The sequence below is a fragment of the Cervus elaphus genome, chromosome 22, assembly GCF_910594005.1.
Source record: "Cervus elaphus chromosome 22, mCerEla1.1, whole genome shotgun sequence".
Lineage (NCBI taxonomy): Eukaryota > Metazoa > Chordata > Mammalia > Artiodactyla > Cervidae > Cervus > Cervus elaphus.
Genome location: NC_057836.1, coordinates 34412313 through 34431172, shown reverse-complemented (window position 1 = coordinate 34431172; position 18860 = coordinate 34412313). Strand labels below are relative to the sequence as shown.

At 36.7% G+C, this 18860-nt stretch overlaps 1 protein-coding gene across 3 annotated transcripts in view; it reads left to right on the top strand.

Moving 5' to 3' along the window:
• KRAS (KRAS proto-oncogene, GTPase) overlaps nt 1-18860 on the top strand; it is a 44277-nt gene that overhangs the window by 12416 nt on the left and 13001 nt on the right. For all 3 annotated transcript variants that reach the window (XM_043882667.1, XM_043882668.1, XM_043882666.1), the window contains exons 3-4: nt 13642-13820; nt 14812-14971. In XM_043882667.1, the coding sequence (XP_043738602.1) occupies nt 13642-13820; nt 14812-14971 (339 nt within the window). The remainder of the gene's footprint in view (nt 1-13641; nt 13821-14811; nt 14972-18860) is intronic.

Genomic DNA, 18860 nt, shown 5'->3' with positions numbered 1-18860 from the left:
GAGAATGCCACATGACTTCAACAGGTTACAGATACAGGCTTATAATATCCTTATTTTCAAAATTTGTCATTCAAATTTTCCTTGAGTTTATTCAGATTTTTGAACTAGTTTTATCTCTTGGGCATAGTACCCATTTTATTCTCGCTAGTCCTAAGCTAAGAGTCAATGTGTTTTTATAATTTCAAATATCCATTATTTGAAAGAAGTCTTTGTTTTCTTTATTCTTTCTTTTAATGAATGTCTTAATCAGAATTCTACCGTGAGAACAAGCTCTTTTAACACCCTTGCTCCCTAATCAATACAGAAATCCTTCATAAACCTCAAGAGTTTTAGCTCTTTTTCCCTGGATCTTATCTAACTGCATTATATTTATTTTGAAATACAGTGAGTGGTTTTGGGAAAAGTAGTCCAGGAGTAGACGTTCAGTTAGCTTTTTATAGGACTTTGCATTTTATAAAGGAATTTTCGTGGTCTTTAATTCTAACTTGTATACAAAGTTCTGTGTATTATTATTTACCCACTTTTATAGCTAAAGGAATGATAGCTTAGAGTACACTAGAGATTAAGTAGTTTGTGCATACTCACATACCACAAGTGGCCTTCCATGATGGCTCAGTGGGTAAAGAAGATTTCCTGCAGTGCAGAAGACACGGGAGATGTGGGTTTGATCCCTGGGTTGGGAAGGTAACCCTGGAGAAGGAAATGGCAGCCTGCTCCAGTGTTCTTGCGTGGGAAATCCCATGGACAGAGGAGCCTCATGGGCTACAGTTCAAAGGGTCATAAAGAGTCGGACACGACTACGCAGCTGCACGCATGCACACCACAAGTAAGTGGGGTTCTGCAGCTGCCACATATGCAGGGTTCAGGAACATATCCAGTTTGGATGACTTCGGCCCTGAGCATCAGACCTGTGTATCAAAGCTGCCTGCAGGTCATAGCACCAGAGCAACCTACAAACACGAAATTCAACATGCCTCAAATTGAACCCATCTTTTCCCTTTCCCTTCCTCCTAAGTTCTCATCTCTAAACAGTTAGCCGTGCCATTTAAAACAGTGGAAATATAATTCACATAACATAAAATTCACCCTCTTAAAATGTACACTTCAGTGGTTTTTAGTATATTCACAAAGTTACACAACTATCACCATCACCCTATTTAAGTCTATACCAGTTAGCAGTTATGACCCAAACCCTTCTCCAGTCAGCCCCTGGCAACTGTTAATCCATTTTCTGTCTCCATGGATTTGCCTATTCTGAATATTTCATTTAACTGAAATCATGCAATATGTGGCCTTCTGTGTCTGGCTTCCTTCATGTAGGATAATTTTTCAAGGTTCATCTATGTTGTCACGTTTCGATACTTCATTCCTCTTCATGGCTGAATAATATTCTCTTGTATGAATATTTGTTTATGTGTTCATCAGTGGATGGGCATTTGGATCGTTTTCTCTTTCAGGCTATTTTGAATGACAGTGCTGTAAACATTGCTGCAAGGGATATGTAAAGGTTTTTCTGCCTGTTTCACCCATTAAGTATTCATTAAAACTGTTTAATCTTCTCCATCTTACTCCTGTTGCTGCCTTACTTCAGGTTCTTGTAAAAGTTTCTGAAACTCATCTTCCAGCCTCTAGTCTGGGCTCTTTCTATAATTTGTCATAATAATGCTGTGAACCATACTAATAGTGAATCATGTCAATTTGATCCTCCCCCTACTTAAAAACCTTTTCATGACTTAGTATACAGTGAAGTTCAAAACTTCTTAATATGGCTTATTAGACCCTCCATAACCTGGCCTCTGCTTGATGGTGCAGTTTCACTTCTAATTGCCTATAGTCTCTTAGAGGGACTTCTTGGTTCCATGTACTCAACATGCTGTTTCATGTTTTTGTGCAATCTCTTTGCACCTTTCTGCCTGGAGTGGTCCTCCTGTCTTTTTTAATTCATATAAGCAAAGTTGATCTCTTCTTCTATTTGCTATCTTGTTCTACATAAGGCATTTTGCATTTATTTTACTGAATTGTAATCATGTGTTTACATTCATAGCTCTTTCACCAGACCTAGTTCTTTGAGGTTAGAAACTTTATTAATGCCTGGCACAGTATCTGATACCTAGTAGATTTTTAGTAAGTGTTTGTATGATGCAAGGGAGAAAGGAGTACCACGTAGGTGGGAATGAACTAATAAATAAGCCTGTGTTTGTATGTCCCAAATTCTTTGTTTCTGTGTTGTAATTCTAACATACCAGGCTACTGTATGTTTCTAGCTGTCTTTGAGAACTAGCTGTGTACAACCACTTTTGATGATCTATAACCAGTGTATGGAATATGCTTTCCTGATAGCTCAGTTTGTAAAGAATCCACCTGCACTGCAGGAGACCCTGCTTTGATTCCTGGGTCAGGAAGATCCACTGGAGAAGGGATAGGCTACCCACTCCAGTATTCTTGGGCTTCCCTTGTGGCTCAGCTGGTAAAGAATCTACCTGCAATCTGGGAGACCTGGTTTCTAGGTTCATGTATATTCTTCCACATACATGCTTTCTATGATAGAATCTTTTAGAAGGGTAACAGAATACTTGAGCATTGAGAGAGTAAAAGTTTCTCAATTTTTTCTGTTGGTGTTACATAGCTGTACATGAAGAATACTTACAATAGCACAATAAGAAAATCTTACAAACATTTCAAAAGTAAATCGTCAAAGAATACTTTAGCTGACATTTTCAGCAGCCCTGTTCATATTTATAAGAGCATCTGATGGAATCAGCAGCATGAAGATGGAGATTAAATGGGGTAAGGCATGTAATATGCTTATCACAGTATCCTGCATATAAATAAGGGTTCAGTAAGCCTTGGCTGTCATAATTACTATTAATAGTAATAATGATTACTCTTAGTAAAAGTTAATCATTTCTTTAGATTTTTTGTTTACTGTAATATGTCTTCTCATGACAGGGTTAACTGCCTCAGTGGAAAACTCAGCTGAATATATTAGAAGATGAACATACTGAATAACTTGATTACTGTTAATTATAATAGAAAAATGACAAAATGATGTCCTGATAAGTGAGTTTATCTCATTCTTGAAAGATTTATTCTTAACTTTCAAATCCCTCCATTGGGTCTACAGATCAGTTTCTGCACATAAAACAACACTTGAGAGCACTTTAATAAGTTGGAAGACATTTTAAAAAACTTCAGCTGGTTCAGTTCAGTCGCTCAGTCCTGTCCGACTCTGTGACCCCATGAACCACAGCACTCCAGGCCTCCCTGTCCATCACCAACTCCTGGAGTTTCCTCAAACTCATGTCCATCAAGTCGGTGACGCCATCCAACCATCTCATCCTCTGTCGTCCCCTTCTCCTCCTGCCCTCAATCTTTCCCAGCATCAAGGTCTTTTCAAATGAGTCAGCTCTTCGCATCAGGAGGCCAAAGTATTGGAGTTTCAGCTTCAGCATCAGTCCTTCCAATGAACACCCAGGACTGATCTCCTTTAGGATGGACTGGTTGGATCTCCTAGCAGTCCAAGGGACTCTCAAGAGTCTTCTCCAACACCACAGTTCAAAAGCATCAATTCTTCGGCGCTCAGCTTTCTTTATAGTCCAACTCTCGCATTCATACATGACTACTGGAAAAACCATAGCCTTGACTAGACGGACCTTTGTTGGTAAAGTAATGTCTCTGCCTTTTAATATGCTGTCTAGGTTGGTCGTAACTTTCCTTCCAAGGAGTAAGCGTCTTTTAATTTCATGGCTGCAGTCACCATGTGCAGTGATTTTGGAGCCCAAAAAAATAAGGTCTGCCACTGTTTCCACTGTACCCCATCTATTTGCCATGAAGTGATGGGACCAGATGCCATGATCTTGGTTTTCTGAATGTTGAGCTTTAAGCCAACTTTTTCACTCTCCTCTTTCACTTTCATCAAGAGGCTTTTTAGTTCTTCACTTTCTGCCATAAGGGTGGTGTCATCTGCATATCTGAAGTTATTGTTATTTCTCCTGGCAGTCTTGATTCCAGCTTGTGCTTCATCCAGCCCAGCGTTTCTCATGATGTACTCTGCATATAAGGTAAATAAGCAGGGTGACAATATACAGCCTTGATGTACTTCTTTTCCTATTTGGAACCAGTCTGTTGTTCCATGCCCAGTTCTGTTGCTTCCTGACCTGCATACAGGTTTCTCAAGAGGTAGGTCAGGTGGTCTGGTATTCCCATCTCTTTTAGAATTTTCCACAGTTTATTGTGATCCACACAGTCAAAGGCTTTGGCATAGTCAATAAAGCAGAAATAGATGTTTTTCTGGAACTCTCTTGCTTTTTGATGATCCAGCAGATGTTAGCAATTTGATCTCTGGTTCCTCTGCCTTTTCTAAAACCAGCTTGAACATCTGGAAGTTCATGGTTCACATAATGCTGAAGCCTGGCTTGGAGAATTTTGAGCATCACTTTACTAGCGTGTGAGATGAGTGCAGTTGTGCGGTAGTTTGAGCATTCTTTGGCATTGCCTTTCTTTGGGTCAGTACAAAAAGGACAAAAATCCCGAAAGGGCAAAGGACAAAGGTTATGTGAATAAATATGAAAAAGAAAAACTATGTAACATTACGAGTCCTCAAAGAGAGAGATATTAAAACAATAGGGTTTTTGATCTAACACACTGAGAAAAATAAAAATGTAAGACCTGTTGTTGAGTGAGTGGTGATGAGATGGGTACACCCTGTTTATTATTATTATTTTTTAATTAGTGGAAAATTGCTTTATGTTATTGTGTTGATTTCTGCCATACAGCAATGTGAATCAGTCATAATTAATATATATCCCCTCCCTCTTGAGCCTCCTCCCCCTCCCCCCACCCTTCTCCTGTAGGTCATCACAAAGCACCAGGCTGAGCTCCCTGTGTTAAATAGCAACTTCCCACTGTCTACTTTATGCATGATAGTGTATGTATGTCAGTACTGCATTCTCAATTCGTCCTACCCTCACCTTTCCTGACTGTGTCCATGTATGCAAGTCTGTTCTCTGTTAGAGTCATCAGTACTACTTTTCTAGATTCCATATATATATGCGTTAATATGTAATATTTGTTTTTCTGATTTATTTCACTCCGTATAAGAGGTTCTAGGTTCATTCACCTCACTACAACTGACTCAAATTCGTTCCGTTTTATGGCTGAGTAATATTCCATTGTATATATGTACCACATCTTCATGCATTCATCTGTTGATGGATATCTAGGTTGCTTCCAAGTCCTGGCTATTGTAAATACTGCTGCAGTGAACATTGGGATACATATGTCTTTTATAATTATGGTTTTCTCAGTATGCCCAGTAGTGGGATTGCTGGGTCATACAGTAGATTTATTCCTAGTTTTTAAAGGAATTTCCATACTGTTCTCTGTAGTGACTATATATATCAGTTTACATTTCTAACAACTATGCAGCAGGATTCCCTTACTTCCACATCCTCTCCAGCATTTATTGTTTGTAGATTTTTTGATGATGGTCATTCTGACTGGTGTGAGGTTTGTAGTTTTGATTTGCATTTCACTGGTAATGAGCTTTTGAACTGTGGTATTAGAGAAGACTATTGAGAGTCCCTTGGACAGCAAGGAGATCAAACCAGTCAATTCTAAAGGAAATGAGTCCTGAATATTCATTGGAAGGACTGATGTTTGAAGCTCCAATACTTTGGCCACCTGATTCGAAGAACTGACTCATTGAAAAAGACCGTGATGCTGGGAAAGATTGAAGGCAGGAGGAGAAGGGGACAACAGAGGATGAGATGGTTGGATGGCATCAGGGACTCAATGGACATGAATTTGAGCAAGCTCCGGGGGTTGATGATGGACATGGAAGCCTGGCATGCTGCAGTCCATGGGGTTACAAAGAGTTGGACATGATTGAGCCACTGAACTGAATAATGAGCAGTGTTGAGCATCTTTGCTTGTGTTTATCGGCCATCTGTATGTCTTCTTTAGAGAAGTGTCTGTTTACGTCTTCTGCTCATTTTTTGATTGGGTTCATTTTTTTTGACATTAAGCTGTATGAGCTGCTTATATATTTTGGAGATTAATCCTCTGTTCGTTACTATGTTTGCAATTATTTTCTTCCATTTTGAGGGTTGTCTTCATCTTGTTTATAGTTTCCTTTGCTGTGCAGAAACTTTTAAGTTTTACTGGGTCCCATGTGTTTATTTTTGTTTTTATTTCCTTTAACCATTCAATATCATGGTAATCCAAGCCTATGCCCCAACCAGTAATGCTGAAGAAGCTGAAGTTGAATGGTTCTATGAAGACCTACAAGACCTTTTAGAACTAACACCCAAAAAAGATGTCCTTTTCATTATAGGGGACTGGAATGCAAAAGTAGAAAGTCACGAAACAGCTGGAGTAACAGGCAAATTTGGCCTTGGAGTACGGAATGAAGCAGGGCAAAAGCTAATAGAGTTTTGCCAAGAGAATGCACTGGACTTAGCAAATACCCTCTTCCAACAACACAAGAGAAGACTCTACACATGGACATCACCAGATGGTCAACACTGAAATCAGATTGATTATATTCTTTGCAGCCAAAGATGGAGAAGCTCTATACAGTCAGCAAAAACAAGACCAGGAGCAACTGTGGCTCAGATCATGAACTCCTTATTGCCAAATTCAGACTTAAACTGAAGAAAGTAGGGAAAACCACTAGACCATTCAGGTATGACCTAAATCAAATCCCTTATGACTATACAGTAGAAGTGAGAAATAGATTAAAGGGACTAGATCTGATAGACAAAGTGCCTGATGAACTATGGACGGAGGTCCGTGACATTGTACAGGAGACAGGGATCAAGACCATCCCCATGGAAAAGAAATGCAATAAGGCAAAATCGTTGTCTGAGGAGGCCTTACAAATAGCTGTGAAAAGAAGAGGAGCAAAAAGCAAAGGAGAAAAGGAAAGATATTCCCATTTGAATGCAGAGTTCCAGAGAATAGCAAGGAGAGATAAGAAAGCCTTCCTCAGCGATCAATGCAAAGAAATAGAGGAAAATAACAGAATGGGAAAGACTAGAGATCTCTTCAAGAAAATTAGAGATATCAAGGGAAAATTTCAGGCAAGGATGGGTTCGATAAAGGCAGAAATGGTATGGACCTAACAGAAGCAGAAGATATTAAGAACAGGTGGCAATAATACACAGAAGCACTGTACAAAAAAAGATCTTCACGACCCAGATAATCACAATGGTGTGATCACTCATCTAGAGCCAGACATCCTGGAATGTGAAGTCAAGTGGGCCTTAGAAAGCATCACTATGAACAAAGCTAGTGGATGTGATGGAATTCCAGTTGAGCTTTTTCAAATACTGAAAGATGATGCTGTGAAAGTGCTGCACTCAATATGTCAGCAAATATGGAAAACTCAGCAGTGGCCACAGGACTGGAAAAGGTCAGTTTTCATTCCAATCCCAAAGAAAGGCAATGCCGAAGAATGCTCAAACTACCGCACAACTGCACTCATCTCACACGCTAGTAAAGTAATGCTCAAAATTCTCCAAGCCAGGCTTCAGCAATATGTGAATCGAGAACTTCCAGATGTTCAAGCTGGTTTTAGAAAAGGCAGAGGAACCAGAGATCAAATTGCCAGTATCCGCTGGATCATCGAAAATGCAAGAGAGTTCCAGAAAAACATCTATTTCTGCTTTATTGCCTACGCCAAAGCCGTTGACTGTGTGGATCACAATAAACTGTGGAAAATTCTGAAAGAGATGGGAATACCAGATCACCTGACCTGCCTCTTGAGAAACCTGTATGCAGGTCAGGAAGCAACAGTTAGAACTGGGCATGGAACAACAGACTGGTTCCAAATAGGAAAAGGAGTATGTCAAGGCTGTATATTGTCACCCTGCCTATTTAACTTATATGCATCATGAGAAACGCTGGCTGGATGAAGCACAAGCTGGAATCAAGATTGCCGGAAGAAACATCAATAACCTCAGATATGCAGATGACACCACCCTTATGGCAGAAAGTGAAGAACTAAAAAGCCTCTTGATGAAAGTGAAAGAGAAGAGTGAAAAAGTTGGCTTAAAGCTTATTCAGAAAACTAAGATCATGGCATCTGGTCCCATCACCTCATGGCAAATAGATGGGGAGAGAGTGGAAACAGTGTCAGACTTCATTTTTGGGGGGCTCCAAAATCACTGCAGATGGTGATTGCAGCCATGAAATTAAAAGACGCTTACTCCTTGGAAGGAAAGTTATGACCAACCTAGATAGCATATTAAAAGGCAGAGACATTACTTTGCCAACAAAGGTCCATCTGGTCAAGGTTATGGTTTTTCCAGTGGTCATGTATGGATGTGAGAGTTGGACTGTGAAGAAAGCTGAGAGCCGAAGAATTGGTGCTTTTGAACTGTGGTGTTGGAGAAGACTCTAGAGAGTCCCTTGGACTGCAAGAAGATCCAACCAGTCCATCCTAGAGGAGATCAGTCCTGAATATTCATTTGAAGGACTGATGCTGAAGCTGAAACTCCAGTACTTTGGCCATCTCATGCGAAGAGTTGACTCATTGGAAAAGGCCCTGATGCTGGGAGGAATTGGGGGCAGGAGGAGAAGGGGACGACAGAGGATGAGATGGTTGGATGGCATCAGCAACTCGATGGGCATGAGTTTGAGTGAACTTTGGGAGCTGGTGATGGACAGGGAGGCCTGGCGTGCTGCGATTCATGGGGTCGCAAGTAGTTGGACACAACTGAGTGACTGAACTGAACTGAACTGAATCTAGGATGTGTGTTAAAGAGAATCTTCCTGCGATTTATGTCAGAGTGTTTTGCCTATGTTTTCCTCTAAGAGCCTTATAGTTTTTGGCCTTACATTTAAGCATTTAATCTGTTTTGAGTTTATTTTTGTATATGGTGTTAGGGAGTGTTCTTAATTTCATTCTTTTACATGCAGCTGTCCAGTTTTTCCAGGACAGCTTATTGCACCACTTATTGAAGACACTGTCTTTTCTCCGTTGTATATTCTTGCCTTGTTTGTCAAAGACAAAGTGCCCATATATGCGTGGGTTTATCTTTGGACTTCTATGTTGTTCCATTGGTCCATATTTATTTTTTTGTGCCAGTACTATACTGTCTTGATGACTGTAGCTTTGTAGTATAGTTTGAAGTCAGGGAGGTTGATTCTTCTAGCTGTTTTTATTTTTATAAGACTGTTTTATAGTGCCTGCATATGTTTACAGTGGAACAGTTTATTCATTTGTTCAACTACTGAATACCTACTGTGTTCAAGACTGACACACAGGGTGCATAGTAGTGAATAAAACAGATGCAAGCTGAACCATCCTGGAGTTTAAAGCCAAGTAGGGGATATAGACTTGAATAATTACACATAAGAACATAGTTGCAAATTTTCATATGATCACCAGCTGCTGTGGGGCTAGCAACAACTGCTAGAAAGCAATTGTAGGAGATTGCTTGAGACACAAGCACATTGGGCTAGGGTGATGGTGGTGAGTTCTTGGATTTGGAGTATATTTTGAAAATAGATAAATGGCATAAGATTGTGGGTATTAAAAGTCTGTAATATTGTGCTTTTTGGTAAAATGTTTTGGGATATGCGTGTTAAGTATATTTCTTAACTATAGATTTTTGAAAGTAAACCATATTTTCTTAGCATCCTTTACCATAAGGAGCATTACTGTGTCAAAGGCTATGAACATTTGTGTGGCTCTTGGTAAGTACTAGCTTTCCCAAAGGGCTGTAACTGTTAACTGTATCACCAGAAATGTTTGACTTCTGTCTGTGCTTAACTTTTGCCAGCATAGTATATTTCATTTAGAAAAGTTTTTCTTGTTTAAATTAAAAAAATAGTACTTTAGCTGGGAATAAGGGGAAATTATGGAATTACTTTCCCTCATTTATCATTTTATTGTGTTGAGTTAGTTTTTAAGTGACTTTCTTTTATCCTAGTTTCCAGAGGATGTTAGTAACATATGTACCTGATCTAAAAGTTTATTCTATATTATTAGTATTATTCTGGAAATAACACTAATTAAAAATGTAGTCTTATTCCTTTTCTTGCTTTGTCTTTAACTAGTTTCATTGTGGAATTTATGTGTGGTTTTAAACTGGTTAGGCTTTATAACCTGTATTTTCTCAGTGATGATTTGTTTTTTAAAAGTGAAAGGAGTAATATATGTTGAGTACTTTAGATTTGTGATAAGGCGTTTTATTAGCTTAGAGCGGGGTTGGCAAACTTCTGTTCAGCATCATTTGGTTCTTTGTCACATTATCTTTTTTTTTTTTTAACAACCATTTAGAAACCTAGACACTATTCTTGGCTCATAGGCCACACAAAAACAAGTGAGCAGGATTTGGCCTGTGGGCAGTAGTTTGCTTATTTAGGCTTTTCATCTTGGGAAAGAGTCTCCGTTGATGCATACATTTTTTCCTACCTCCATATACTTTTTTTCTTAGGGCTGCCCTGAAGCTGGAACAAACTCTCTAGTATTCAAGTGTCATTTTTGTTGCGCTTGCTGTCTGCTTTGTCTTAAAACCTGTCAGTTCTTTTCAGATCACATCTCACCATGTAACACTTTTGTTCTTAAATTTTTACCAAGTTGTATTGCCTTTTTATATAGCTCAGTGACTAGTTATGCTTCTAAGGATGACTCTAGTTAAAATTAACTTGGGAAATACTGGTTTACGTTTTTAACCTAAACCTATTCTTTGTAATCAGCAGATTCCACCTCATTGTTTATAGGCAGGTTGTAGATTATTTTTTTTCAATAGCAGAATGTGAGTCAGAACTTTGCTGTCAGTATCTTTAGGGCTTAGAAGGGAAAAGATAATAGGAATGAATAGAGACTGCTTTCCCAGTTTCCCAGTCTCTTTGATGGAGTGTTCATCCTGGGAACATGCTGTGAAATACGTGCAGAAACTGCTACTATTCCACATTACATACATTTGAAACACAGAGTGTTTGAAAATTTTGTAAATGGGAATTTACTTAGGTGTTTGTTTTAGAGGCAGTATCTGTGGTCACATGTGAGTGATCCTCCAGCCACGCCTTAGGTATAAATCTGTATGGCTCCAGAAACTATAGTCTTTAATTCATTGTTGATAGGAAACTTCAAAGACTAAAGAAACTATTAACCATAAGGTTAATTTGTGCTAGTATTGGCAAGTGAAGACTGTGAGGAAAAGTCTTTGGTCTGTTTTACATGCTCAGTAGCCACACTTGGGTAATGAATGGATTGACTTGAATACACTGTACTTTGCTCTCAATTCCTGCTCTTTCATTATACCTTGAAAACACTGGTTTTTATTACATAATTTATAATATACAGGAGTTCTTTCAAGTAGGTAATTAAGGAAATTTGTTGTTTTTTTTGTTGTTTAGTCGCTCAGTTGTGTCCAACTCTATTAGGCTAAAATAAAATGTCAACCAAATGTTCAAATCTTTGGTCAAGAGCTTCTTGTTTGGAAAATTAAATATTCATCATTTTTTTTCTGACTAGTGAGATAAACAGCTTTTTATTATAAACATTTGGAAAATACAGTTTAAAAGATAAGCACAAGATCATAGTCTAATATGGTAATCTTTCACACTTTTAAAAATTAAGAGGCAAAGAAAGAAATACATTAAAAATAATGTTACCTAAAAAAGATAAGTAATCAATTATTTCTTAGATTAATTCTTTCCATCAGAGACATACCCTTTGTTAACATTAATATACATACCACCATGAGTTTTTTAATGTATATGTAGATATGTTTATACAGATGTGTAGAGATACTGGGAATATGCCACATGTGTATCTTAGAATACTCTGTATGCTGTGAACATTTTTCCAAACATTTTACCAAAAACATAATTTCTAATGACCAGTTTTTAAATAATGGATTGGTTTGTAAAGTAATCCATGAACTAAAGGTGGAACAAGAAGAAACAGTGTCCTTAGGCTTATACTTATGACCTCACCTTACACCAGCTCTCTCCCTTATTTTTTGAAGTCTATTTTGGCAGACTGTGTGAAATCTTTTAGGCATAAGGATTAATCAAAAGGTTCCCAGGTGGCTCAGTGGTAAAGAATCCGCTTACCAATGCAGGATATGCGGGTTTGATCCCTGGGTCGGGGAGATCCCCTGGAGAAGAGACTGGTAACCCACTCCAGTATTCTTGCCTGGGAGACCCCACCGACGGGGAGTCTGTCAGGCTACAGCCCACGGGGTCACAAAGAGTGGACACGAGTGAGTGAGTGACTGAGTAGATACACACACACTAATCAAAAGTCAGAGGAAAGTCAAATTTCGTTTCAAGATTCTGTTATGTTATTCACCCTCTTTTCTTTACTCCCTCTTTGAGTTGCAGTGTCTCTAAGATATCCAACTCTCTCTCTTTTCTTCTCCACTCCCTCTCTTTTTCACTAGGGATCTCACAGAATTTGCAGACAGAACAATCATTCTCTTTAGCATTTTCGTAGTATCTATCTGACTGTTAAATATTGTTCCCAGGACTGTAGAAATGGACTATGGAGGGTATGAAAATTCTCAGTATTGACTATTCTCTTATGAATTTCCTTGACTATAGGTAAAATAGATGCACGGCAATTATTTGTAAGTTGCTTGGTTTTTCTTGCCACCTAAATCATCCAGAATAGTAGGAGTGATAGAGCTATCCCATTTTGTAGTAATTATTTTTCTTTATAGAGAATTTTGGGTCTTCTTGTTATTGATCTGTGCATTTGCATTGTTGAATCTTCTTATAACACTTTTTAAAAAAAAAACTTTTTTAAAACTGTGGTAAGATACACATAAAATTTATCATTGCCATAATTTTAAGTGTACAGTTGAGTGACATTAAGTAAATTCACAACATTGGACAACCATTAGCTCTGTCTGTTTCCAGAACTTTTTCCTCATCCCAAACTGAAACTCTGTGCCCATTAAATAATAACTCTCCAATTCCCCTATCCTCAGCCCCAGGTAATCTCTTTCCTACTTTTTGTCTCTGTGACTTGAATTTTTCTAGGTATCTCAATGTAAATGGAATCATAGAATGTCTTTTTGTGTCAGACTTCATTTAGCATAATGTTTTCAAGGTTCATCCATGTTGTATAGCATATATCAAAATTTCATTCCTTTTTATGGCTGAATAATATTCCACTGTGTGTGTGTGTGTGTGTGTGTGTGTGTGTGTACAGTCATGGCGCCACACCACATTTTGTTTATCCATTCATTTTATCCAACAAACACTTGAGTTGTTTCTACATGTTAGCTATTGTAAGTAATGCTTCTATGACCATTGGCATACAAGCATTTGAGTTTCTGCTTTCAGTTCTTTTGTTAACATACCTAGGAATGGAATTGATGGATCGAGTTTGTCTGCATCCTTACTAGCACTTATTATATTACCTTTTTTTTTTTTTAAATAGCCACCCTAATAGGAGTGAAGTGGTAGCTCATTGTCGTTTTGATTTGCATTTCCTGAATGAGGTTGAACATCTTTGCATGTACTTATTGGCCATTGTGTATTTTCTTTAGAAACCTGTCTATTCAATTTGCCCAGTTTTGAATTGGATTGGTTTTTGTTCGTGAGTTGTGTCTTTAACACCTTATTAGAAGTAAAAGGTGCACCATGATAACCCAGACTGTGTTTCTCCCTTCTCAGGATTCCTACAGGAAACAAGTAGTAATTGATGGAGAAACCTGTCTCTTGGATATTCTCGACACAGCAGGTCAAGAGGAGTACAGTGCAATGAGGGACCAGTACATGAGGACTGGGGAGGGCTTTCTTTGTGTATTTGCCATAAATAATACTAAATCATTTGAAGATATTCACCATTATAGGTGGGTTTAAGTTGAATAAAATCAGTTGACATTGAGGAGTAATTGTATCTCCGTTTATTGAGTCTTTGCTAACTGCCATGCACAAATTATCTAATTTAAACTAAAATAATTTTTGTGAGGTAGGTAATATCCCTGTTTTGCAAATGAAATCTTAGGGATTGGAGCAGTTGAGCAACTTGTTCCAGATCACACAGTGGCAATGCTGGAATTGAAAAGCAGGCCTATTTGACTCTAAAACCTGTGCTCTTAACCACTCTGTACTGAAGAAGCAAAGCTTTATGCTAGATCCATCATAAAAATGAAAACCATGAACAAAAATGTGAAAAGATAATTGAGATGGCGCCACTTGAATAGCCTTAAAAAATAAGACCATTTAGTGTGGCATTTCTTGGAATCAAATAAATATTGGCTTTAGATAATTAAGGAAAAAACACAACTCTGAAGTTAAAAGACTGAAGTGTTAATACAGTTTTTAAAGAATCTTGGCGAATTTGCTCAAAATTGATTACTTTTATTAAAATAATTGTTCACATAGAAATAAAATCTTTCCACTTGAAATGCTCTTTTTTAAGAATGGAAAGTTAAAAATATATTAATGTTGTAATTCATGTTTTTATAAAAACATTAATTCTATATATGTACGTTTAACAACATATAAAGTATGTGTTTTTAAGATTATAATTTTAAAAATTAGGCATAGTACTTTTTTGGCCTAGAATTTTTCATTATTTCTGTTTTATCATTGTGACCTACCTGCATATGAACCTAGTACTACTATATTTCTGGATATTTGATCTTTTAAAAGACATAGAAGTTCTGTTTAGAATAGAGAAAAATAAGTAGGAGGAGGAGAAAGGAAAATTTGGTGTGATGGGAACTAGGAATTACATTTACAACCTTTTAACCATATTTTATGAGACAAAGTTGTGAACAATTTTGAAAGATTTTTGTTACTAACTCCTGTGCTATAACTTTTTTTTTCCCTCCCCAGAGAACAAATAAAAAGAGTTAAAGACTCTGAAGATGTACCTATGGTTCTAGTAGGAAATAAATGTGATTTGCCTTCTAGAACAGTAGACACAAAACAGGCTCAGGACTTAGCAAGAAGTTACGGAATTCCTTTTATTGAAACATCAGCAAAGACAAGACAGGTAAGTAAAATTGTAAATAACAGTAAATAACAAATCTGTCCTCTCAAACTATATCAAGTGATTTTAATCATTAATCACAATTTACTAATATATATTCCAATAATGTCATTTTGGGAGCAGGAACGCGTGAACATTAATAAATGTACATACCTGATAGCATAACTGTTGATTTTTTTTCCCATTATACTAAAGTAGGAAGTAAAACAATATTTACTTGATAAATGTTCTCTAAAGGATATGAGAGGGCAGTCCACATTCCAGTGTCCATGCGTTATTTTTGGCTTTGGTTTCTTTCCACAATGAACAGTTCAGCACATCTTATATATATATCAGGATTCAAGAAATGTAGGAATTTTTTTTTTTTTTACTGTTTTATTTTTAAAATTAAAGAACAGGGAGACAAATTTTGAGTTTCCTATTTTTGAAGTGCTTTTAAGACTATTATGTCATATGTTTCTAGATTAAATGTGTGTTTGGAGAATTTTACTTTGCTAGAATATTCTTTTAAAGGATATATTTGTTTTTCGGGGAAGTTTTCATTAAGGCAGGAGAATATTTAGAAAGCAAATAGGAATTCTCAGTTATTCATTTACTGTGTTGTTCTGAAAGAAAAAACACCATCACCAGATTGATCCTGAATTTTATTTCAAAAATTATTTTAAAAGTAACTTTTTCCCTAGGTAAAATTAATTGATATGATTTAACCTCTTTTTGTGAAATAAGAGTTTAACATATAGAGTGAATAAATTCCTAGAAAGGAATATGTAATGTTATGATGGAATACTAGTATGTTCCATATAAGGTGAACATTTGTTTGGGGCCTTGTCTGGTTATGGCCTGGAAAACCAATCTCATGGAATTTAACTTTATCGTGCTAGAAGGTAAGAAAATTGATGAACACGTATTACATGGTTAAATTGATAAAAACATCTAGATCTTTCACTGAATTTTGTAAAGGGATAAAAATTTTAAAAGTAAACCATCACTCAGCTAATACATATATGTTTGCTTCCCTGGTGGAAGATTATATGTACCACTTTCTAGGTTTGGTACACAGTGAAAAAAAAAAAAATTCTAAGTCTTCATTTGGAATCAAAAGCTGAATTACTATAGTTTTTAACCATAATACAGATTATCTCATTCTAAAACCTGATTTATAAGTTACAGAAATACTTGGTATATACGTTACTTCATTTTACTTTGGAAGAATTAAGATTTTATTCATAGCATTCCCAAGTCCCAAAGACTAGGAAGAGGTTTGATTTTTATCGTGTTTGTACTGGTCTTCTCTGACTAGAATCCTGGATTTCCCTTAGGAAATACTCAGAAAACATGATTGTAACATTGTAACTTTTTCTCCCACTTTCATATGAAAATTTTTCAGATATAAAATTGAAGGATTTTTACTGAAAGCATTTGCAAACCTGCTACCTAGATTATACACATTAACATTTTATTAACTTATTTATAACTTTAAAAATAAATATTTTAGATTGGGAGGCATATTAGTGTACATTGTACAAAGGAAAGAAAAAAGTCTAATAAGAGACTTTGCCTGATGTTGTAAAGGGCTGCAAATTAAGCTGTACTTCTCATACTTTAATATGCATAAGAATCAACTGGGCTGCTTATTCAAATCCAGGTTCTAATTCTGAATTAGAGTAAGGGTCTAGGTTGGAAGCTGTGAGTCTGCATTTTTAACAAGCTCTCAGGTGATGCTGCCTTTGGTACATGGACCACATCTGGAGTGGAAAGGTAACAAAGGACAGAAGAAGAAGGCGTTACTTGTGCAGTGTCGCCCTCCACTCCCATTTGATACAAGAGCCTGAAATAGTTGTCTCTCCTTTCCTTGTTGTGTGGTTACTACCTCAGAAGTAATACTGATCCTTAGTGTTTGACATTAATACTCTAATACACCACAGCATTCATAACTAATCGGAAAACTACCTGGTTTCCTTTCAAAATACATTTTTAGGTTTTATACTGGTTTTTGTGGAGGGAGGGGTAGGGAAGGTAGTGTAGGTATGTGATACCTAGTGGATTAACCTGAATTTGTTTTGTAGACATTTTTACGGATCATCGAATTAAAATATACAGTGATATATTACAAAGAAATACTTGTACTTTATTCCTTAACCTTCTAGCCCTCAGCTTTTCTTATATTTATATCCTGTTTCATTGATCTGGTTATGTAATTTATGGTGCTAAACTACAGCTTTGATATTTAGTTTCTGATCTTTGATTTCTCTATTATATGGACTTGTTGATTTATCTCTCAAAAGTTTATTCATTTCTCTCTGTTGAAATTAATTTGATATTTGCATGCTCTTAGAAGACTTGAAATAACTATTCCAAGTAATTGAGAAAATGAAATATGTAAATTTCTATAAATTTTAATTTACATCTCCAGTTTTTGTGAAAATTTGAAGCCCTATTTTCTGCAGAACATTGTGACAGTCATCTCCTATTATTTACTTATGATTTGAGCAAGATGAATATGCATATCCTCATTGTAGTTTGTCAGCAGCTACTTGTTGCATGCCCTGTTCTGGTCTTGAGCATGAACTTAACACACAGAACAAGAGAAAGTTACATTCAAGTTAGTAGGAACAGGACATGCATTTAGAACTTTCATAGATAAAAGTCAGGGGCTGGCAGGCTTTTTCTGCAGAGGGTCAGATGATAAATACTTTAGACTTTTGGGCCACAAGTAATATCTGTTGCATTTTTTTTTTCTTATAGCTCTTTAAAAATGCAAAAATCACTCAACTTGTGGGCAGTACAAAAATATAGGCTGTGGCTGCATTGGGCTTGTGGGTTGTACTGTGCTGGTTGTTGATTCTCTAGGGAACAGTATTCTTTGACCAGACAGGAGAAGTTAGGTCAGACTTTCAACTTAAATTTTATAGGCTAACATTAGTAATTTTAAAGTAAAATTTGTGTAATCTATGAAAGAGAAGTAGGAGCTTTACTCTAGTATTTTTAATGTAAGGGTTGCAGACTATATGTTTTACCAACTTAGTTTATTTTAAAAAGCCCATTTTTATGGCTAAAATATAATTATTTTATATTTTTATAAAATTATAGTTTTCAATTATCATTTTAGTCCAATCTGAAAGGCCAAGGTAGTTTTTGTTTCTGCAGGTAGGCTGTATCAGGTCCCTGTGTCCCAAGAGTATAATAAAGTCCGCTGTCTATAGATGACATTTTTCTGGCCTCTTTGGGCAGTGCATGGCAGTGTTCACGAACGTGTTGAAACCAAATTGTTGACACCATGGTAATCAGCAGTGTGTTTTCCAGTCTGCTAAAATCAAAAGTGGGGAGCATTCAGGAAAGTGGATGACAAAAGCAGAATTCTCTGAGTATCTGTTATTTCTGATTCAGCTTTTTTGCTTTCTGGAGGTCTCAGTTTGAGCATAATGTGGAAATTTGTTTTATGAACTTAAAAATGTTTTAAGTTTAAAAATTTTTTTAAAAATAAGAACAAAATAATTTTCTGTTTTGTTGTTGTTAATTTCTAGATACATAAATATAGTTGTTGGAAGACCTCCGTTAAAGAAAGCTTATGATCAAACTGTTTTAGCAAAGCAAACCAAATAAAAAACGTTCTTAGGTGCCACATTTCTCTGTTTAGCAGTAGTTGGGGTTGTGTACAAAAGATTGATATTTTGAACTTTGCTTTTTATGAGTTAAAACTAAACAAAACAATTAACTGAGGACCTGCTGTGCACCAACGCATAGCACAGCCTCTGAAGCAGTTCAGTAGTTCCTGAGGTGGGTTATCGTTCGGCAAGGTTTCTTTCCAATTCAGCGATGCAGAGTTGCTTCTTAGAATACATCTTGTTCCTCCCATTGCTCTCCCCCAAGAAGGGTAGAAGAGGGGTGACAG